At 38.1% G+C, this 23,638-nt stretch overlaps 2 protein-coding genes and 7 non-coding genes across 13 annotated transcripts in view; all 9 read right to left on the bottom strand.

Moving 5' to 3' along the window:
- The window catches only part of LOC110439541 (NACHT, LRR and PYD domains-containing protein 3-like), a 601,035-nt gene that overhangs the window by 41,632 nt on the left and 535,765 nt on the right, over positions 1 to 23,638 (bottom strand). The gene's annotated exons all lie outside the window — the stretch shown is intronic.
- Positions 442 to 515, bottom strand: trnan-guu (transfer RNA asparagine (anticodon GUU)). The gene has a single exon. It is a non-coding gene; the product is annotated as a tRNA-Asn (tRNA).
- Positions 624 to 696, bottom strand: trnak-cuu (transfer RNA lysine (anticodon CUU)). Its single transcript has one exon. It is a non-coding gene; the product is annotated as a tRNA-Lys (tRNA).
- trnan-guu (transfer RNA asparagine (anticodon GUU)) lies at positions 1,809 to 1,882 on the bottom strand. The gene has a single exon. It is a non-coding gene; the product is annotated as a tRNA-Asn (tRNA).
- On the bottom strand, positions 1,991 to 2,063 carry trnak-cuu (transfer RNA lysine (anticodon CUU)). Its single transcript has one exon. It is a non-coding gene; the product is annotated as a tRNA-Lys (tRNA).
- trnan-guu (transfer RNA asparagine (anticodon GUU)) lies at positions 2,659 to 2,732 on the bottom strand. Its single transcript has one exon. It is a non-coding gene; the product is annotated as a tRNA-Asn (tRNA).
- Positions 2,841 to 2,913, bottom strand: trnak-cuu (transfer RNA lysine (anticodon CUU)). Its single transcript has one exon. It is a non-coding gene; the product is annotated as a tRNA-Lys (tRNA).
- Positions 3,924 to 3,997, bottom strand: trnan-guu (transfer RNA asparagine (anticodon GUU)). The gene has a single exon. It is a non-coding gene; the product is annotated as a tRNA-Asn (tRNA).
- Positions 8,786 to 23,638, bottom strand: part of LOC137487265 (uncharacterized) — a 176,507-nt gene continuing 161,654 nt past the window's right edge. Inside the window, exons 1-4 of one of the 5 annotated variants that reach the window (XR_015483367.1) lie at positions 21,485 to 21,537; positions 20,778 to 20,925; positions 9,394 to 11,387; positions 8,786 to 8,967 (exon numbers count right to left, since the gene is read on the bottom strand). Coding sequence is in view for 3 of the 5 variants with exons in the window: in XM_088650387.1 (XP_088506513.1) it covers positions 10,216 to 11,387; positions 20,778 to 20,925; positions 21,354 to 21,410 (1,377 nt within the window). In the remaining 2 variants the exon portion in view is untranslated. Of the gene's footprint in view, positions 11,388 to 20,777; positions 20,926 to 21,353; positions 21,538 to 23,638 lie in introns of those variants that run through there. The other 4 variants (XR_015942577.1, XM_087248920.1, XM_088650387.1 and 1 more) reach the window with 4 other exon arrangements.

Consider the following 23,638-nt stretch of genomic DNA (forward strand, 5'->3'; position numbering starts at 1 on the left):
CAGCAAAATGCCTAATTCGTCCCTGGGTGGGCTTGAATCACCAACCTTTCAGTTAACAGCCGAACGCGCTAACCGATTGCGCCACAGAGACTTAGTGAAATGTCACCTACAGTGGTAGAAACGCGTAACTTTGTCTCAAAGTCTGCTACATGAACCCTAATGTAAGTTTGCTGGGAGAGAGAGAGAAAAATAACAGGAACGCCCAACGTGGGGCTCGAACTTACGACCCTGACATTAAGAGTCTCATGCTCTACCGACTGAGGTAGCCGGGCTGATGAGATGAACTTTTAAGAGCTAAACACTGTTTACAGTAATACCTTCCCTACCCGTGACAATGTTCTGCTAAATCCTGATTTCGTCTTGTAACGCTGGGCAGAATGTGGCCCAGGATCTATGTCCAGTGCACGTGTTAGCAGTTGCAAGGCAGCAAAATGCCTAATTCGTCCCTGGGTGGGCTTGAACCACCAACCTTTCAGTTAACAGCCGAACGCGCTAACCGATTGCGCCACAGAGACTTAGTGAAAAGTCACCTACAGTGGTAGAAACGCGGAACTTTGTCTCAAAGTCTGCTACATGAAACCTTATGTAAGTTTGCTGGGAGAGAGAGAGAAAAGTAACAGGAACGCCCAACGTGGGGCTCGAACCCACAACCCTGAGATTAAGAGTCTCATGCTCTACCGACTGAGCTAGCCGGGCTGATGAGAATCCCTTTAGGAACCAGAAACCCTTTACAGTAATACCTTCCCTACCCGTGACAATCTTCTGCTAAATCCTGATTTCATCTTGTAACGCTGGACAGAATGTGGCCCAGGATCTATGTCCAGTGCACGTGTTAGCAGTTGCAAGGCAGCAAAATGCCTAACTCGTCCCTGGGTGGGCTTGAACCACCAACCTTTCAGTTAACAGCCGAACGCGCTAACTGATTGAGCCACAGAGACTTAGTGAAAAGTCACCTACAGTGGTAGAAACGCGGAACTTTGTCTCAAAGTCTGCTACATGAACCCTAATGTAAGTTTGCTGGGAGAGAGAGAAAAATAACAGGAACGCCCAACGTGGGGCTCGAACCCACGACCCTGACATTAAGAGTCTCATGCTCTACCGACTGAGGTAGCCGGGCTGATGAGATAAACTCTTAAGAGCTAAACACTGTTTACAGTAATACCTTCCCTACCCGTGACAATGTTCTGCTAAATCCTGATTTCGTCTTGTAACGCTGGGCAGAATGTGGCCCAGGATCTATGTCCAGTGCACGTGTTAGCAGTTACAAGGCAGCAAAACCCTTGATCCGTCCATGGGTGGGCTTGAACCACCAACCTTTCAGTTAACAGCCTAACGCGCTAACCGATTGCACCACAGAGACTTAGTGAAAGGTCACCTACAGTGGTAGAAAGTCAGAACTTTGTCTCAAACAGCCGAACGCAAACAGCCGAACGCACTAACTGATTGAGCCACAGAGACTTAGTGAAAAGTCACCTACAGTGGTAGAAACGCGGAACTTTGTCTCAAAGTCTGCTACATGAACCCTAATGTAAGTTTGCTGGGAGAGAGAGAGAAAAATAACAGGAACGCCCAACGTGGGGCTCGAACCTACGACCCTGACATTAAGAGTCTCATGCTCTACCGACTGAGGTAGCCGGGCTGATGAGATGAACTTTTAAGAGCTAAACACTGTTTACAGTAATACCTTCCCTACCCGTGACAATGTTCTGCTAAATCCTGATTTCGTCTTGTAACGCTGGGCAGAATGTGGCCCAGGATCTATGTCCAGTGCACGTGTTAGCAGTTGCAAGGCAGCAAAATGCCTAATTCGTCCCTGGGTGGGCTTGAACCACCAACCTTTCAGTTAACAGCCGAACGCGCTAACCGATTGCGCCACAGAGACTTAGTGAAAAGTCACCTACAGTGGTAGAAACGCGTAACTTTGTCTCAAAGTCTGCTACATGAAAACTTATGTAAGTTTGCTGGGAGAGAGAGAGAAAAGTAACAGGAACGCCCAACGTGGGGCTCGAACCCACGACCCTGAGATTAAGAGTCTCATGCTCTACCGACTGAGCTAGCCGGGCTGATGAGAATCCCTTTTAGGAACCAGAAACCCTTTACAGTAATACCTTCCCTACCCGTGACAATGTTCTGCTAAATCCTGATTTCGTCTTGTAACGCTGGGCAGAATGTGGCCCAGGATCTATGTCCAGTGCACGTGTTAGCAGTTACAAGGCAGCAAAACCCTTGATCCGTCCATGGGTGGGCTTGAACCACCAACCTTTCAGTTAACAGCCTAACGCGCTAACCGATTGCACCACAGAGACTTAGTGAAAGGTCACCTACAGTGGTAGAAAGTCAGAACTTTGTCTCAAAAGGTCTGCTATATGAACCCTAATGTAAGTTTGCTGAGAGAGAGAGAGAAAAGTAACAGAAACGCCCAACGTGGGGCTCGAACCCACGACCCTGACATTAAGTGTTTCATGCTCTACCGACTGAGCTAGCCAGGCGAATGAGGAGTCACCACTAGAACTAGAGACTGTTAACAGTAATACCTTTCCTACCCGTGACAATATTCTGCTAAATCCTGATTTCGTCTTGTAACGCTGGACAGAATGTGGCCCAGGATCTATGTCCAGTGCACGTGTTAGCAGTTGCAAGGCAGCAAAATGCCTAACTCGTCCCTGGGTGGGCTTGAACCACCAACCTTTCAGTTAACAGCCGAACGCGCTAACCGATTGCGCCACAGAGACTTACTGAAAGGTCACCTACAGTGGTAGAAACGCGGAACTTTGTCTCAAAGTCTGCTACATGAACCCTAATGTAAGTTTGCTGGGAGAGAGAGAGAAAAGCAACAGAAACGCCCAACGTGGGGCTCGAACCCACGACCCTGAGATTAAGAGTCTCATGCTCTACCGACTGAGCTAGCCGGGCTTATGAGAAGCTCTTTTAGGAACCAGAAACCGTTTACAGTAATACCTTCCTACAATCTTCTGCTAAATCCTGATTTCATCTTGTAACGCTGGACAGAATGTGGCCCAGGATATATGCCCAGTGCACGGTTTAGCAGTTGCAAGGCAGCAAAATGGCTAATTCGTCCCTGGGTGGGCTTCAACCACCAACCTTTCAGTTAACAGTCAAACGCGCTAACTGATTGCACCACAGAGACTTAGTGAAAGGTCACCTACAGTGGTAGAAAGTCAGAACTTTGTCTCAAAAGGTCTGCTATATGAACCCTAATGTAAGTTTGCTGAGAGAGAGAGAGAAAAGTAACAGAAACGCCCAACGTGGGGTTTGAACCCACGACCCTGACATTAAGTGTTTCATGCTCTACCGACTGAGCTAGCCAGGCGAATGAGGAGTCACCACTAGAACTAGACACTGTTAACAGTAATACCTTTCCTACCCGTGACAATATTCTGCTAAATCCTGATTTCATCTTGTAACGCTGGACAGAATGTGGCCCAGGATCTATGTCCAGTGCACGTGTTAGCAGTTGCAAGGCAGCAAAATGCCTAACTCGGCCCTGGGTGGGCTTGAACCACCAACCTTTCAGTTTACAGCCGAACGTGCTAACCGATTGCGCCACAGAGACTTACTGAAAGGTCACCTACAGTGGTAGAAAGTCAGAACTTAGTCTCAAAAGGTCTGCTATATAAACCCTAATGTAAGTTTGCTGAGAGAGAGAGAAAAGTAACAGAAACGCCCCACGTGGGGCTCGAACCCACGACCCTGAGATTAAGAGTCTCATGCTCTACCGACTGAGCTAGCCGGGCTGATGAGAAGTCCATTTAGGAACCAGAAACCCTTTACAATAATACCTTCCTACCCGTGACAATCTTCTGCTAAATCCTGATTTCATCTTGTAACGCTGGACAGAATGTGGCCCAGGATCTATGTCCAGTGCACATGTTAGCAGTTGCAAGGCAGCAAAATGCCTAATTCGTCCCTGGGTGGGCTTGAACCACCAACCTTTCAGTTAACAGCCGAACGCGCTAACCGATTGCGCCACAGAGACTTAGTGAAAGGTCACCTACAGTGGTAGAAACGCGGAACTTTGTCTCAAAGTCTGCTACATGAACCCTAATGTAGGTTTGCTGGGAGAGAGAGAGAAATGTAACAGGAATGCCCAACGTGGGGCTCGAACCCACAACCCTGACATTAAGAGTCTCATGCTCTACCGACTGAGCTAGCCGGGCTGATGAGATGCAATTTTAAGAGCTAAACACTCTTTACAGTAATACCTTCCCTACCCGTGACAATGTTCTGCTAAATCCTGATTTCGTCTTGTAACGCTGGACAGAATGTGGCCCAGGATCTATGTCCAGTGCACGTGTTAGCAGTTACAAGGCAGCAAAATGCTTGATCCGTCCCTGGGTGGGCTTGAACCACCAACCTTTCAGTTAACAGCCTAACGCGCTAACCGATTGCGCCACAGAGACTTAGGAAAAGTCACCTACAGTGGTAGAAACGCGGAACTTTGTCTCAAAAGGTCTGCTATATGAACCCTAATGATAGTTTGCTAAGAGAATGAGAGGTAACAGAAACACCCAATGTGGGGCTCTAACCCACGACGCTGAGATTAAGAGTCTCATGCTCTATCGACTGAGCTAGTGGGGATGATAAGAAGCTCTTTTAGGAACCAGAAACCGTTTACAGTAATACCTTCCTACCCGTGACAATCTTCTGCTAAATCCTGATTTCATCTTGTAACGCTGGACAGAATGTGGACCAGGATCTATGTCCAGTGCACGTGTTAGCAGTTGCAAGGCAGCAAAATGCCTAATTCGTCCCTGGGTGGGCTTGAACCACCAACCTTTCAGTTAACAGCCGAACGCGCTAACCGATTGCACCACAGAGACTTAGTGAAAGGTCAACTACAGTGGTAGAAACGCGGAACTTTGTCTCAAAGTCTGCTACATGAACCTAATGTAAGTTTGCTGGGAGAGAGAGAGAAAAGTAACAGGAACGCCCAACGTGGGGGTCTAACCCACGACCCTGACATTATGAGTCTCATGCTCTACCGACTGAGCTAGCCAGGCTGATGAGATGAACGTTTAAGAGCTAAACACTGTTTACAGTATCACCTTCCCTACCCGTGACAATGTTCTGCTAAATCCTGATTTCATCTTGTAAAGCTGGACAGAATGTGGCCCAGGATCTATGTCCAGTGCACGTGCTAGCAGTTACAAGGCAGCAAAATGCTTAATCCGTCCCTGGGTGGGCTTAAACCACCAACCTTTCAGTTAACAGCCGAGCGCGCTAACTGATTGCGCCACAGAGACTTAGTGAAAGGTCACCTACAGTGGTAGAAACCCGGAACTTTGTCTCAAAAGGTCTGCTATATGAACCCTAATGATAGTTTGCTGAGAGTAAGAGAGGTAACAGAAACGCCCAATGTGGGGCTCTAACCCACGACGCTGAGATTAGGAGTCTCATGCTCTATCGACTGAGCTAGCGGGGATGATGAGAAGCTCTTTTAGGAACCAGAAATCGTTTACAGTAATACCTTCCCTACCCGTGAAAATCTTCTGCTAAATCCTGATTTCATCTTGTAATGCGTGGCCCAGGATCTATGTCCAGTGCACGTGTTAGCAGTTACAAGGCAGCAAAATGCTTAATCCGTCCCTGGGTGGGCTTGAACCACCAACCTTTCAGTTAACAGCCAAATGCACTAACCAATTGCGCCACAGAGACTTAGTGAAAGGTCACCTACAGTGGTAGAAACGCGGAACTTTGTCTCAAAAGTTCTGCTATACGAACGCTAATGTAAGTTTGCTGAGATAGAGAGAGAAAATAACAGAAACGCCCAACGTGGGGCTTGAACCCACGACCCTGACATTAAGAGTCTCATGCTCTACCGACTGAACTAGCCAGGCGGATGAGGAGTCCCCACTGGAACTAGACACTGTTAACAGTAATACCTTCCTTACCCGTGACAATGTTCTACTAAATCCTGATTTCATCTTGTAACGCTGGACAAAATGTGGCCCAGGATCTATGCCCAGTGCACATGTTAGCAGTTGCAAGGCAGTAAAGTGTGTAATTCGTCAGTGGGTGGGCTCGAATCACCAACCTTTGAGTCATTATATCTTGTTTAATACCCATTTTATTCATTTATACTATTCATTTTATTTCTTTACTCATTTATAATAATATGCGAATATGTCTCAATAAATAATTAAAATTTTGTTAATTAGTTGAGTGCTATAGGTCTTACAAAAGCCTTTTATCTAAAAATAGCGTAAAAACTCTTAACTGTACATAAGCTCATTGATCTCTCCATTTTTCTTCTTAAAATAGGTCTCTGGTAATTCACCTTCATCACCCAACTTTTTTTTTTTTTTCAATTATTACAATGCAGTCTTTTGGTATTGCTTTTTTCAACTCATGACATTGTCTTTGTAATTTTGCTTTAACAACTCTTTTATACCCATCCTCCACAATTACTTTTAATGGTACAAATCCTTTTATTACTTCATATAATACATCTTTAACTTGTCTTAATCCTCCGTCCCACCATTCCTTAAAATATAAAACATTTCCTTCACTTAAAATTGTTTAATTCAGTAAAAGTGGTTGTTCTAGAATCTGTGCCCTTGCTTTTGGTATAATCAACACATTTTCTAAAAATCCCCCTCATGATTCTAAGACCTCAACATAAAATTTTGGCAGACCTGCTATCATCCTTTTCTTCATCTTCATCAATAAAACATTACATCCCATATTAAAATGTCCACATTTCTTCAAATAATAATCCAACACACTTTTCCAAATCACACCCATTTTCCCTTCGAAAAACCTTTGAATAATCTTAATTGTTAATGTTTTCATTTTTAAAAAACTATCCAAAAGTCCCAGACCTCCTTCTTTTACCTCCACAATCAAAGTATAATAAGCAATCTTGGCTCTTCCATTTCCCCACAAAAACTTTAAAACTACATCATTTATTTTTTCATAGTATACTTCAGGCAACGCAGTTACACTTAACACATACCAGACCTTTGACAACATTAAAGCATTTAAGATGAATACTTTCTCTTTTATCGTCAAATTTTAGCTTTCCAAAATCTCAGTCTTTTCTCAATTCCATTTAAAACTCTCTCCCAATTTAAAATATCTGCTTTATTAAAATCCATCCCCACCCAAATTCCCAACATTTTTGTATGTTCCTTTTCTTCTTTAAAGGGTATATGTTGTGTTATTTCTTTTACTCTTCCCACCCTCATGCATAAACTTTTTCCAACATTAACCTTAGCTCCTGATGCTTTACAATATCGCTCTAAAATCCACAACAATGTAGTATCATCAGCGTATTGATACACAGCTTCTCTGTTGTCATTGTTTTCTATTTGTATCCCTTTAATGCTTCTATCTGATTTTATTGCCAATCCCAGTGGCTCAGCTTCCAGTGTGTATAATAAAGCAGACAATGGACATCCTTGCCTTATTGATCTAGTTGGTTGAAGACATTCTGTTAAAAAAAAAAAAAAAACATTTAATACAAGTTAAAATATCTGTATAAAAAAATTTGAATCCATTTTCTAAAATTTTCCCCAAAACCAAACTCCTTAAGAACTGCAAATAAAAAATCATGCTCTACCCTGTCAAAAGCCTTCTCCAAATCTAAACCTATTAAAACCCCCCCTTCTCTTTTTCTTGCATATAGTAGACAATTTAGCTTACCCAATTCACCTGTACCGCATGTTTTTTCGATTGTGGGGAAAACCAGAGCACCCAGAGGAAACCCACGTGAACACTGGGAGAACATGCAAACTCCACACAGAAATGCCAACTGACCAGCGCACAGTACTGTGTGTGTGTGTGTGTGTGTGTATGTGTGTGTGTGTATGTATACATATATTGCATAAACTTTTCTAATATATTTGTTTTTGTTTTATTATTAATTTAATTTGTATTTATTTACTTTTTTACAGAAAATACAAGTGTCATTACTATACGCAATTTTTTTCCTATATTTGTGTCTGCCTATTATTGTAATTGTATTACTTTTTCCTTGTTTATGCATGTAATGCCTACTTGGTTTGCATATTTTTTGAACATTTAAAAAAAAAAAAAAAATTAATAAAAACATAAAAATTAGATGTAGTATATAATCCCAAATCTTATTTTAAAAAAGTTGGTGGTATGGAGTTTCTTTTAAAGTGTGACTTTAAGATTTATAAACTCATATTAGGCTAAAAAAGTCTCCTCTTTTTCTTTTCTTCTGGAGAAAGTATTATTTGTTTTATTTCAGCTCGAATAAAAGCTGTTTTTTATTCTAAACTTTATACTTAAACCATTTTAAAGACAAAACCATTAGCCCCTTTAAGCTATTTTTTCCCCAATAGTCTACAGAACAAACCATCCTTATACAATAACTTGTCTAATTTAATGTCATCATGGCAAACATAAAATAAATCAGTTATTAGAGATTAGTTATTAAAACTATTATGTTTTAAAATGTGCTGAATAAATCTTATCTCCATTAAACAGAAAAATAAACTTTTTTTTTTACTTGTTCAAACTACTTAACTAAAATGTGCTGAAATAACACAACTCTTGAGATTTCAGTGGGACAACTTAATGTTCAGTCCAAATACATTTATTAAAAGTGTTAAGTTAACCTAATTTGTGTTGTGACAACATGAAAGAATTGTATGGAACTCTGCACAAATATGGTGATCGGTTCATAATAAGTTTAAGCACATTTCAGATTTTGCTGTATTTGGCTTAACCATTCTTGGGTGGCTCGCCAATGTATAGATGACTCTAATACATCAAATAAGTAAGCTGACCAAAGTTCTTAAAGGGAGAAGACTTTATTGAAGACAATTAATTGTGCAGTTCATCAGCAGTGATGTTAACTTGTCCGTCTTCAAGTAACTTAAACCAAAGTACAGTCTGTGAGACACTAATTTATAACAAAGAATGAAACCCCCCTGGAGATTACCCAACTGCTTTGGTTGGGTCACATCTCTTGAGTTCCTGTAGGTCATTTGGTCCACACCTTATCAGAAGCAGATACTTGTTGCATATGAAACAAGCCAATACAATCTATTAACATATAGAGTTATTTTGCCTTCTTGAAGCCCGATATTAACTCTCACAACCTGGTACTGGGCTGTGACCCCTGATCTACACGACAAAACAGCTGGCAAAATCTTCACCCCTTTTCAGTTGAGTTTCAATTTTCAGGTGTTCAAAGGGTTTCATTATCAGTAACTTGATATGCATTCAAGAGTTCACACTTGTTTGGCATGCTATACCGGGAGAGACCTCGAGCCCTGGGCTACCTCCCGTAAGCAGGACAAGAGGGGAGTGTGAGCTCAGGTAGATCTCGATGAACTCCCCAGACTTCTTTCTATTCTAATGACAGATATAGGGTCGGCTAAAGGGAGATATAAGGCTTACTAAGAGCTCGACTATGGTGCCAATTTAATGTTCAGTTTACTTAGGTTGTGTGTTTTTGGACTGTGGGAGAAAACCAGGGGACCCAGGGGAAACCCACACGAGCACAGGGAGAATGAGCAAACTCTGCACAAAAATGTCAACTGGTTAGTAGTGACTTTAACCTGCGACATTCTTACTGTGAGGGAACAGTGCTAACCACTGGCTAATCATTGGCTGCCGTGTTGCCCAATCTAGAAAGGAGGGGGAGTAAGGGTGGGAGAGGGATTCTTCAAGACAAAGATAACTGAGTAAAGCTACGGTCACACTGGGCTTTTCCTCCCATAGACTTGCATTCATACGCACGTGAATGTGTCAGACCAAAAACACAGGGTCATGCGTCAAGTTTCGCAGGTTGCTGAAGTGCAAAGTTCATGCTTGGTGAACTCTGACCTGCGAAATCACATCACTTGACTGCGTGAGACCAATCGAGAATCAAAACATGACCTCTCTGGACAGAAGTTTAAACCATGGAGCAATTGCTCATTTTTTTATTTCTAAAAAATATTGTTTGATCCCGCCCCTTTTCACAGCGCCATACAACCGAATTTCACAAGCTCAAACTCTAGTGTGACCGCAGCTTTAAGAAACTCTTGTTATTCATAGTGAGTTAGGAATTATCTCATTGGTGAATCATGTTTTAGCTAATGCTGGACCAGCCGTGGACAATCATAAGCATGTGATCCTCTCGAAAGTAGTTTATAAATAAACTTCACTTGAATGAACAGCCAAACTACATGAAAAAGCTGCCGTTTTGAATATACCCGTGTTTGTGTGGACAAGGGCTCATTGTTGAGGACTCTGCTCTCCATTGTGAAGCTTCATGTGAGTGTTGAGGCTTCTTTTACACTTAAAGCCCTTTCCACACTTACAGCATCTAAAACGATCTTCTCTTGAGTGAATCTTCATGTGGTTCCTAATGGAGTCTTTGCGTGTGAGACTCTTTCCACACTGATCACATGTGAACACTATGGTTCCAGTGTGACCATTCATGTGGTTCTTGAGGCTAGTTTTGGTTGTGAAGCTCTTTCCACACTGAGCACATGCAAACGGCTTCTCTCCAGTGTGAGTTCTCATATGGTGATTGAGTGTGCTTTTATGTGGAAAACTTTTACCACACTCTGTGCATGTGTAAGGTTTCTCTCCAGTGTGAATCCTCATGTGGATGTAAAGGTCTTGTTTTTGACCAAAACTCTTTCCACACTGTTCGCAGGTGTAAGGTTTCTCTCTAGTGTGAACTCTTATGTGAGCAATCAGGTTCGGCTTTTTACTGAAACTCTTTCTACACTGTTTACAGCTGAAAGGCTTCTCTCCAGTATGAGTTCTCATGTGCACTGCCAAGTTTCTTGCATGACGGAAGCTTTTTCCACACTGTTGGCATGTGCAAGACCTCTCTCCAGTGTGAATTCTCATGTGGATTTTAAAGTTTTGTTTTTGACTAAAACTCTTTCCACACTGTTCGCAGGTGTAAGGTTTCTCCCCTGTGTGAACTCTCATGTGAACATCAAGGTTTGACTTTTGACTGAAACTCTTTCCACACTGTTTACAGCTGAAAGGCTTCTCTCCAGTGTGAATTCTCATGTGTGCTGCAAAGTGTCCAGCATGATAAAAGCTTTTTCCACACTGTTGGCATGTGTACGACCTCTCTCTAGTGTGAATTCTCATGTGGGCTTTAAAGCCTTGTATTTGACCAAAACTCTTTCCACACTGTTCGCAGGTGTAAGGTTGCTCCCTAGTGTGAACTCTCATGTGAACATCAAGCTTTGGCTTTTGACTGAAACTCTTTCTACACTGTTTACAGCTGAAATTACACCCCAATTTGGATTTCCGAGGTCTTCCATTTAAGGAAGTCTTTTTAGTCAGTGTGGGTTTTTCATCAGTCATTATTTCTTGGGGTTTCTCAAACTGCTGTTTCTCATCTAATTCATTCTGTTGATGAGTCTGTTCTTTCATCAGATCTATTAAAAAAAAAAAAAAAAAAAAAAAAAAAAAAGTTAGCTTTAATATGAAGGCTCAAAGCGACAAGCAAGAAATGGATGTTTTCACCCAAATATTAAAATGACCTTACCATTTACTCTCCGTCATGTGGTTTTAAACTTTCCTTTATTGTTGAACACAGTAAGCCAGTAGCTTTTTTTTTTTTTTTTTAAATATCTTCTTTTGTGTTTAACATGATCAAGAAACTCATAAAGGTTTAAAACCACACGAGGGAGAGTAAATGGTGAGGCTATTTTCATTTCTGCATCAACTATCCCTTTAAAAGTTTTCTACAATTACCCATTTTTTACAAGATGTAAAATAAGTCTTTGGTGTTACCAGAATGTGTCTGAGGTTTCAGCTCAAAATCAGATCATATACACTGTAGAATATTTAATTTTGGGGGTCAGAGGAAAACCAAGCTCTTTTTGTGCCTGTGGCCTTAAATGCAAATAACCAAATGCACTCGCTCTAGATTACACGTGTTGTTTCCTCGATTGAGACAAATCCTGCATGTCCATAGCAAGTTTGCATAATTCACGCTTATACTTGCAAGTTTGCATTATTGTATAAAACTTAAATTCTTAATGCCACATTTACTTTAAGCTGGAGTGATGAGGAGATGGCAAGATGACATACGTTGTTACTTGTTTTTTATTTATTTGTACTTTTGTCTTTGTGTATGTCCTGAGGCTTAGCTGAAGACCTACTTGGTGACATTGTATATACCCGACAAGATGCAGAAATGCTATCTAAAAAGGTTACTTGCGGTTTGTCTAATCAGGGACAGTGACAACGTAAATATACAAAATAATATTGATAACCGAGGGTTTACGAATTTGAACTGTCTGTTAATGAACACCCAGGATTATTTTTTAAACCCAGGTATAGCATGAGCCGTGTGGAAGGTGACTACAGATAACCCAGAATTTATCCAGGGTTAGAATGACCCAGGGTTAACAATTTGAAGTGTAAAAAGCCCTAAGAATACTCAGCATCAGCTCTCAGGATAAACAGAGTACAATGACAAACAGTGACAATTGTCAATCATGTCATGATGACCTGGGGCCTGTTTCAGTAAGGAGGTTCAAGTTGATTTACCGAGAGATTAAATACTCAAGAGTTTTAAATTTCAGAAAAACATTTGAGCTACAAAAGTCTTTCAGTCAAGAGCAGTGAGGGATTTTCTCCTTTTGTTGTTTGATTAATGCTAAAAACAGTCGGCAGCAGGAATTTTGCCCGCTGTCACTTTAAGAATAGTGCAGCTTTGATATGGTTTTTCTTTCACTTGTCTTTAGATTCTCAACTTGTTGTTTATTACACAAATAAGGGTTAATATGAATATTCACTAAACACAGCACTCTGACCCAAATTGGCATGTATTTGACCATTAAAGCGCTCAGATTAAGATGGCGTTAAATGTGTGTTCTATATGATGGAATAATCGTTTATCTCGATTAATGGTTTTTCATAATAGTTAGAAGCCAAAATCGAAATTGAAACCAAATTTTCGATTAATTGCACAGCCCTATCAAATGGTAGAGGTTGATATGACATTTAGAATGTAAGCAGGACTAAAAAATCTTTTTAGAACTAGTAATAATCCCATTAATCTAGTTACAATACATGTCCGTCAAAGGTTAGTGAATTTAAGGTAATTATTCATCAAGAAAGGACAAGCCATTCTGCAACGTGACTTTGTTCTTTGTGTAACTGAAATGTAGGCAATAGCTATGCTTCCATCCAAAACAGCGAATTAAATTTATGTGCAAAACTGGGATGTCACAAAAAAGATGTGCCAATAAAGCTGCGTTTCCATTCAGTGAATCAAAGAGAACAAAATAGTCTCTTCCTGATTAACAGGCCCCAAATATGAACAGTAAAAACTGAATTTCCTGCAGTAGAAGAAGCTACATGAATCTTTTCTTTATTTAATAAATGACTTTCACCTCAGAAAATAATGCTGGCACAAAATGAACACGTGTTGGCGTTTGAAGCAATGAGATGCAGAGAACAGACACTCTCGACACGCTCTGAAGGTCATTAATAATATAATAACATGAATACTGAAACGATTCAGGTGTTTTAGAATGACCAAAACAACATTTCAGATGTTTATACAGCCAGCTGGTTTGTCTATTCACACACATTTTTATCATTATATGATCTCTTGTAACAAACCCTTTTAAACAAACCAATTTTTTATGCTCATAGCCTATCCAAAAAGCACATAAAAATAGGTGGCTGAATATGTAAGGCTAAGTGAGAAATATCGCTTTATCTTTTAAAAAGGGGAGGAGACCGACAGAAAACTCAGAGACAGGCTCTCTTGCTCTGCAAACAAGTGTGTTCATGACTATACATACAAAGAAAAACAATAAAATAAGAAAATATGACTTTGCTACAACAAGCAGCATTAGGCATGGGCCAGTATAAGATTCTGACAGTATGATAACCTTGAATAAAAAATATCACAGTTTTATGGTACTGTGATTACTCCTCTAAAATATATTCTTTTAAATGTCTCGGTAAAAAAAAAAAAGAAAAAACACTTTTTCCTCTTTGAACACAAAACATTTTCTTTTGAGAAACTTTTAATGTATTTTGGAGCAGTAAACATGTCAGGCTGAATCACTCAATTGAATACTTGACTTCTGCTGTCTTCATTTGTTTTATAAACACAGATTTCTTTACAATTTAAAATGGCATCTTTGGAGATCTTTTCTGCTGGAGATACTGTTGTCCTGAAAATCTTAAAACAAAATGTAAAAAAAAAACAAAAACTTACATATAGCAATGAACGGTACAGCAGAAAATATTGGCAGTTTTAAACCTCGACTTTTTTCAAACTGCGTTATACCTTGAAAATGGTTATCGTCCCATGCCTCAGCAGCATAACATTGTTTTTAGGATCTAAAAAAAATTCTTTAATAAAAGTCAAGAGCAAAAAGATTCCAATGGCGGCGCCTGCTGGTACGTGAACAATATGGTCAATACTAGGGTTGGGCATCTAAGCTATAATGCCGATCCGATACGCATCTCGATACAAAGAATATGATCCGATATATTAGCGATACATTTGTGACATATTGCGATGCAACACGATACGATTTACACCCATATCACGATACAATGTGATAATTCAGCACTAACTTATTAGATCAAGTTTAAGAGATTATGTAAGAAAGGATGCTGTGCCATTGAATGAGTTTGATTATTTATTAACAAAGCAAAACCAAGACTTTTTTTACAAACTGGCTTTTCTCTCAGAGCCAGAGTGTCAGTTTACAGTAGAGGGCCATTTTAGAACCTATAGCACATATTATTTAAAGATTTTCAAGATAAACAGAATGTATAAGTGCAATATATATTATAAATGTATATATTTGCACTCTTTCAACATAAATGTTTACCATTGCACAACAAGAATTGTGATTTAACCTTTCAACTATGAAAACAAGTTTTACAAAGATATATTTTGCCACTGAATATTCAAAACTTAAGGTCGTGAACTAGCAGTGTTATGTCGCTTTGAAACATCACTATCACTGTAAACAACAGGCTAATAAAAATATAAATAAATAAAAATTAACAGGAGGTGTTTAAAACCTTCGTTCTCCGTGACACTAGGCTGAATATCTTTGCAGATGAACAATGCAATAGCATTCGTTATTGGTGTAGAGCGAGCAGAACTGTTGCGCATGGAGAAAACTTTCAATGCTTTTCTCACCACTTTTGGAGCTGGTAGCTACAGTTGAAGCAGAGCAGGAAGCCGGGGATGCAGGAACACTGGAAGATGCTTCCACAACAACAACGAGGCGCCGCTTCAAGTGAGATATCAGATTAGTCGTACTGCCCGTGTATTTTACAGATGTGCGGCACATTTTGCAAATTGCATCTGTCCTAAAAAGTCGTCCATCTTTTTTGCAAAATCCATAATGTTGCCATACTTTAGATTTAAAACTCAGTGGGGAATAAAATGTTTGTTTTGCTTCTCGCGCTTTCTGAGGGCGCACCACTAGCTTCATCCGCACACCTGATACACTGAGTTGTAGTGTAAGTGTACACATCCGCAAATCCGTTGCTAAGGCATACTTTATGTAGGTCGATTAAATTATGCGCCAAAAACAGGTTGACAACACTTGCTAATAAAAAAAAAAATACATTCTATATTAAAAATATAAGCTGTATCTTGGAAAAACCGATGCATCTCGCAAAAACCGATGCATCTCAATTTGCTTCCAAAATTTCATTCATCCTCTGCTGCTCTACCGATGCACTCGCATGACCGAGTATCGATACATATCGGTTAATCTTCCCATCCCTAGTCAATACTGATGAACTTTACACTCAAATCTCTGCATATCATCAGCATGCTGTAATCCATTTCTTAATCAGCAAAAGTCTTTTTTAGACTAGTTTGTTGGCCAGTTGTAGTCAGCGCAATGTTTAACGGTATTGTTTCACAATAGTTTGTTCATTTAGTCTCACGTCGCCCTGCAGCAACATCATATAGTTTAGAATTCTGTACAATGTTTTATAATAATTAATTATTTTATTGTCCATTTCATTCAGCATATTTAATATTGGGGGCATCCATGTTTTTTTTATACTTTAAACCAGAGTTTCTGCAGGTTTCACTAAGTTAAATGTAAGACTTTTAAAGACATTTTTAAGACCATTATGACAATTTTAGACTCATAAAGGGCTAAAGGCTAAGGGATTTTTCAAATAGCCCAGATGGAAAAGATTTTAATTTGCCCTATTTAAAAAATATATGATAATTTAATACATTTAATCATACAATAATATATTAATTAAAAATATATATTTTAGATATTTCTTAGCAAAAGATTTTAAATTGTGTGTAATAACAAGCAAGCTTTACTTGTATCCACACACTTTTTTCTTAAATAAACTTTCTTTAAAAAAATAATTAAAAATGAACAAATGTTTTAAAAGTTTTAAAAACTATAAAAAACTAAATCTACACAACAATCTGTCCTCGATGTCTTCAGCAGTAAATACATGGAGCACGTTTAAATAAATGTTATCGTAAGGAAAATTATTAAACCATTATGACAAATAGAGTTAAAATTACTTTTTTTAATGAAAAGTTGAAAGTTTTATTGAGATGGATTGTTGGTGATTGTATGGGTTTTGGCCAGATTGGGTAGCAAAACATGAACAAAGGACAATGAAGACTTGTTTAAAAAGATTAAAGACCTAAAACACAATATTTAATTAAATGTAAGACTTTTTAAGGCCGAAAATTTAGATTTTGGAATTTAAGACATTTTAAGACCCAGCAGAAACCCTGGTTAAACACAATAGCCCTGGTAATTAGTTATTATAATAATGATGTAATTCTAACTCAGATACTATCTGTGAGAACTAGTAACATCTACTAGAAACAAGTTTAAACCCATTAAGATGTTGATGAAAAAAGTTAATTTGGATCAATGTGACATATGCAAATGGAAAGTACTAAGCCAACACTATCACTGTAATAGCAGATATCTTCTATGAGAATACTATAGGTCAAATATCTTTAGCTCAGTTTAAGTTTTTTTTTTTTAATTAGTTGTTTTTATTTATTTTATATAGGGCCAGTGCTCAAGGACGCTTTACAAACAGTAGGAGAACAAGAAAAGCAATAACCTTAAGAAGGTAGAGAAAATGGGAGACTAATAATATATAAAATAATGACAAAAGACACAAGAACAAGTAACAAGAGAGAAACTCATTCCTGTCTTTCAATAGTCATGTTTCCATCCACCTATTTTTATGCACTTAAAAAAACTGTTTATGGAAACACCATCACGCAAAAAAAAAAAACAACGTATGCGCATAACTGAGTAGGATAAACGTTTTATTCTATAAGAAAAGATGAAAAATCACGATGGAAAACACGATACAAACTCCAGTATGTGCATTAAAAAGGTCATGTGATTTTGTTATAAGAGATCATGTGATGATAAAAATGTGTATGAATGGACAAACCAGCCGGCTCAGTACATTATAAAACATCTGGGGCCTCATGTACGAAGACTTGCGTGGTAATCATACTAAAACATTGCGTACGCACAAAGCTGTAAATGTGTAAATGAAACACTGCGTACGCTGAATCCCACGCATATTCTTTTGTACATAAGAATGAACGTGAAACTGAGCGCAACATGCACGAGCACAAAACCCCTCCCCTGCCTCCTCCCCCGTATGAATATGCTAATGACTCTACTTTGACAAAACCCAACGAAAAAGCAAAGGCAAAAGCAAGCAAAAAGAGAAACTTTGAACAGAATGTGAATTGGAGGTGCTGCTTTGGTGTTATTTGCAAGTTCATTCTCCGGAATTAACAACAAAAGAAAAAAATAGAGTGGGGAGAGTTTAGCTGATGCGGTTAACATAGTTGGGTCTGAACATCGCACTGTGGAGTTAAAAGATAAATAGTGTGATTTATAGGTGTAAAATGCTGCAGCACCCTTAACAGTTTCATTGGCGCAGCTCGTAAGGTGTAGTCAACATGTTTAGACACGTTCGAGCATGAACTCGGTTCGAATCCAGCGTCTAATGAACTCAGACACTTTGTAGAGAGGAATTTAACACAACTGCCTCTAGAAGTCGCCAATGGAAATAAAACAGACAAGAACAAAAAATGTGCGTACGCCAGCCAGAAAGCTGCCGTGGAGCTGCTCACATTCCCACGTTCAGTTCATCGTTAGTAAATCCAAACGTGAGCGATTGTGAGCGTGAAACCTGGCGTACGCAAAGTTAATACATGAGGCCCCTGAACTCTTGTTTTGGTCATTCTTATACGCCTTACAGTTTAAGTATTAGTGTTATTATATTATTCAAGACCTCCAGAATTAAGAGCATCTTAGCCTCGCATCTGACACCTTTAAACGCCACTACGCGTTCACTGCGTTTCAGGATTACCCTCTGAGGCGCAAGTTATTTATTAGATAAAGAAAAGATTAGCCGGATTTCTACTGTCGGGCATGTGCAAGCCAGGGCTTTTATCGGGCAGGGCCGGGCCAATCGCAATGTCTTTAATATGGTGTAAAGATTATTATGCGTTATTGAAACATCAAGGAGGATGCAGCAAAGTCACTTATGAATGAAAACTTTATCATTTTATGCAACAGCGTTACATTTAAAAAAGAAAACATAAGGGCGATCATACGCAAAAAATACTCCAGCCTAAAGCCTAGTTCACACTACAGGATTTTAAACATCAGCAGATCGCTGTGCCGTTCACACTACATGACTAGACTTTGTGTCTTTTAATCTCTGTGGTGTTCACACTACATGACACTACGTGAATGATCCACAAGAGGGGGGGGGTCACACACTACATGATCTGACAACATCTCATTCCCCATCAGCTCATTCAAGCTACCAAACCACAGCCAATGAAATTTCGAGGGAGGAGTCGTCAGAAAAAGCTGAACACTATTGGCTGCTTGTGTGCTGATGACATCACTGACAGCGTTTCAAGCTTTGGAGAAAGCATTTAAAAACATCGTCAAATCAGCTGATTTATCAGCGGATTAATCACTCATCTGCAGGTTCCAGTGGATAGATAAACACAGAGTTTTTAATTTTTGTAATTTTATAACTATTTAAAATAAAACTAACAAATTTATAACATCCTGCCGTTTTTTAACTATCAGTGTATTTCTTTCTGACATTGTTTTTTTTTTTTTTTTTAATTACAAAACAGTAAAGAACTGAGCATTTCTGCCTTAAAATACCATATTGGTCAAAATGACAGCATGCATGTCTGATACTTTTTACTGTGACTTTAAATATGTGTGCATTTTCTTGCCAAGCAACTTCCTGCTAACATAAACAAAACTTTCTGATGGCAAAAACATCAATTTACTTTAGATATCTTTAAAAACAGCATATTATGTGCAGTGAAATAGCTCCTGTTTGAAAGTGAAAATGAAAGCCAAGACCTTTAAGTGTTTTAGTATCTTAACTACATATTTATAGGCTGTATTACCAAAAAACGGTTATATGTTTAGGGTAATGGTGTCAGTAAATATGATGCCAGACATTCAAAGCTTAATTTTAATATCTCAATAATAGCTTTGAATGTAAATATGTTGTGACAATATGGCGTTTTATATGAGAACCGTCAGAATGAGCAGTGTAGTAATTCTAATAGTTACAGAATTCTAGTTCCACTGTTAATATAGCCTACTCTCATGTCTGTGCTAACGCAGAATGAAGCGAGTGCACTGATGCCCATTCTGACCAATCACAGATGTTTCTGCTGAGCTCCTGAACACACAGGCACGCGGCTCATGCTGATATGCTCTCTCATTGGCTGCAGCTCGTCACTACATCTGACCACGCGTGGGGTTGAGTCGGCCGACTGCTCTGGAATATTTAGCATGCTGAATGTTGGATTTCCATCTGCGAGGTGTCGGCGACGCGTCAGCGAGCCTCGTTGATGCGTTGTTCAGTAGTTCACACATAAAGAGTGCCGAGCACCCGCAGATTTCTTCCCGATCACAGCCCGATCTGTTGGCGAGCTCTGTAATTTCCAAATCGGGCTCAAATCAGGCTTAAAATCCTCTAGTGTGAACTAGGCTTACAAGGTTCGATGCTTTCTATCCCTTATTTTTTTATTTGGTTATTTGTTTGGTGCATGTACTCGTGTGCGATCGGAAAACTAGTGTCTGCCTCTCCTTTCACTCCGCCCCGAAGCCCCAGCTGGCCCACTTTGGCCCAAGGTATTCGGCGGGCCGAAAAAGGCCGGCCGCTGGCCCCGAGAAAACCCCGCTTTGGCTCGATTAGGCCCTGGAAGTGACAGTGGAAACGCGACTGGCCTTGGCTCGCCCTGTCTCGCTCGCTTTAGACGCGATAGTGGAAACGTGGCTATTGATCCTGCTTCTCTTTTTGCAGCAAATTCCATTTTTACTGTTGATTTTTGGCACCAGTTAATCAGGAAGTGATGATTTTGTTCGCTTGACTCTTTGTCGTTGTATTTTGCATGGTCTGTATTTTGCACTGTTGTTGTATTTAAACTGTCTGTATTTTGTACTGTCTGGAGCCAGCACCTAAGCTTTTCACTCATCATAGCACACATGCTGCTGATGATGTGACAAGAAAAGTGATTTGATTTGAATGCAAACGCAGCTTTTTTCGCATATCTTTTATGCTAAAATCCAGTTTTGTGCATAAAGTTCATTCCCATTTTTGGATAGAAACATAGTTCATAAGTGCTTATGTGCATTTAGGTGAACTAGGTAGCACATTCAAAGCTGCAAGAAGGATTTAATTTAACATTCTTATTATTAAAATATATCTGAATGAGGATTAAATGACTGAGTTGGTCTTTGAGAATGAAAACCAACCTGTTTGTTCCTGTGGATCTTCCTGTTTGACTGTGAATGTTTCTTCAATCTTCACATCTTCACTCTCCTCTTTAATAAACGCCATCTTTATAACAGTGTGGAGATCAGTCACTTGAGCAGGAGTTTTTCTCTGTGTTTGGACACTATCCTGTTTAAAATAAATAAAACTATGAACAGAAACAAAATAACTTCTTAACACTTACTTCAACAGTTTCTTTATATGAGAGTGATTAACAATAAGAAATCAGGTAAGTTTGAGCAAGAAACAATAGCAACAAACAAATGACCTGATTAAAACTAGTAACGTTACTCCATTTCTTATATAGCCATAAACTTAGAATGGACTGACAATATACTATTTAATAAATTACATTTTCAATAAAGAACTTATTACACACATCTCTGTAACTTTTTTTTACTTTATTCTTTATGCATGTTCTTAATTGTTTTTGTTTGTTTTATTTAGCTTATTGTCTGCTTACAATGCATAGCACTTTTTTTGCATATGACAAATTTCCTCTTGAGGACAAAAAGTTTATCCTATCTTTATTCAAACAATTGTACTAATTCACTCACAGTAATGAGGGCTATGTTGTATAAAGGGTAAAATAATATTGTCAACAGCAGGTACATAATTTAACACTGAATGAAAAAAACTGAAACTTTAATTAATCGCTTTATATAAGTGTAAACACTTTAAAACAAACCTTTCTCCTGTTGAATCAGAGCGCTGGAACGGCGCAGGCTTATGACGTCACACGTCACGCCAAAATAAAAGTATTTTTAAACCTTTTTTTGCCACTTACAGTTGCAGTCTTGACTTATTGATACATTTCTCCCTCGTTTCCACTTTCTCACAGACGCACATATATTCAGTATTTGGAGTTGATCAAAACCTTTACTCTAAACATTTTAAGACAGTTAAAAAAACTTTTTTTAATCCACTAAGACTAATTGTTTAAAGCAAAAATCTCAACATTCTAAAAGGTATGACAAATAATCTAATGAGTGTTTGGAGCTAAAACTTTACAGAAAAGGAGGTAAAATAGGTGTCCTTCATGTAAAAAGTATTCATTACTACTACACGTTTTAGTTCTTCTAACTAGTCATGACTTATATATAGTTTTTCTCTGCGTTTGGACACTTTATCCTGTTAAAAATTAACAAAGCAATAAAAATGTAAAATGAATAAAACAATAAACAGAAAGAAAATAACTTCTCATCTTCTTATGAGAGTAATTAACAAAACGAAATCAGATAAGTCTGAGCAAGAAACTATAGCCACAAATTAGCTGATTAAAACTAGCACTTCATTTCTTATATAAATTGATGTAAACTTAGAATGGAATAACATTATACTGTTTAATAAATTAAAGCTTCAGTAAGACACTTATTACACACACGTTGGTAAATAGTCATCATTACTGTGAGTAAAATAGTACTTCGTTGAATGTGTCTGTAAAGTTTCAGCTCAAAACACCCATCAGATTATTTGTTATACATTTTAGAATGCTGGGATTTTTTGCTTAGTCTAGTTGGATTATATATTATATATATATTATAGAAGTTAAACAAAATTGTGTTAATGTAGATTTAACTCGAGGAGCACAGTGAATATTCATTCTCCTTTGCTTTTAAAAGGTGTTAGTCTGTTAGATAAGAAATGAAACAATAGCTTTGTGTGTCAAATTTTTCATTTAAAAGGAAAATTTATTTTAGAGAAAAGTATTACTGGAGGTCTTTGGTTGAGGATATAGACTAGAACCTGGCTTTTACCTGGGAAATATTGCATTTCCAACAAGGCAAAAGAAATACACTTTAAAATTGTACAGAAAATCTACCCTGTAAAATTCTAGTATTTCCAAATTTTTTGACATCGACAGCTCCTGTTCATTCTGCAAACAAGCAGAGGAGACACTTGTACATATGTTTTTTGATTGTCCAATATGTAAGCAATTTTGGTCACTCCTAAATTTTCATATATCTACTTTTGCCAATGCTGTGAATTGCTTTAATCTAAAAGACATTATTTTTATTATAATAACCCAAAAGCTAAATCCCTGGAACACATCATACATTTTTTTTTAAATCTTATATGGCAAATTTTTCATTCACAAACAGAAATTCACAAATAATTACTCATCATTTGCTCATTTTAGAATAGAATTTAACACTCTCCTAACATCACTTCATCTTATTAACAATAAAAAAAAAAATTCCTGAATGATTCCTGAAATATTATGCAGATGTATTTAAAGAAGATTCTCGATTTTAGTTCCTTTCCTTATGGTGATTTGTTTAAGTGTCATTGTAATTTCATTAATTTGTTTATTTTTTTTTTTGTTTCATTTAGTAATTTTATTATTATTATTAATACTTTAATTATATTAATATTTTTTCCCTTTCTGTCTAATAGTATTATTTGTATTTGTATGTGATTTTAGAAATTTTTTCTTATGACAAAATTAAAGGGAATCAACTGGAGAAAGGTTTGTTTAAAAGCTTTTACACAGATATAAAGCGTTTGATTAAAGTTTCAGGTTTTTCATCCAATACTAAATGATGTTCCTGCTGTTGACAATATTATTTTAACCCTTTATACAACGTAATACTATTTTACTCAAAGTAAAGAGGACTATGGAACAACGTTAGTGTATTAAGAGTCTTAATGAAGGGTTTTTTTTAAATAAAATAATTTCACTTCAATCTAAGTATACATCACTATATATAAAAAATGCAGTACTAATTTTAATCAGCTCAGTTGTGGCTATTGTTTCTTGCTCGGACTTACTGGATTTATTTTTGTTAATTACTCTTATATAAATAAACTGTTGGAAGAGGAAGTTATTTTGTTTCTGTTT

This window comes from Danio rerio, chromosome 4 (genome assembly GCF_052040795.2).
Source record: "Danio rerio strain M-AB ecotype USA chromosome 4, GRCz13ab, whole genome shotgun sequence".
Classification (NCBI taxonomy): Eukaryota; Metazoa; Chordata; class Actinopteri; order Cypriniformes; family Danionidae; genus Danio; species Danio rerio.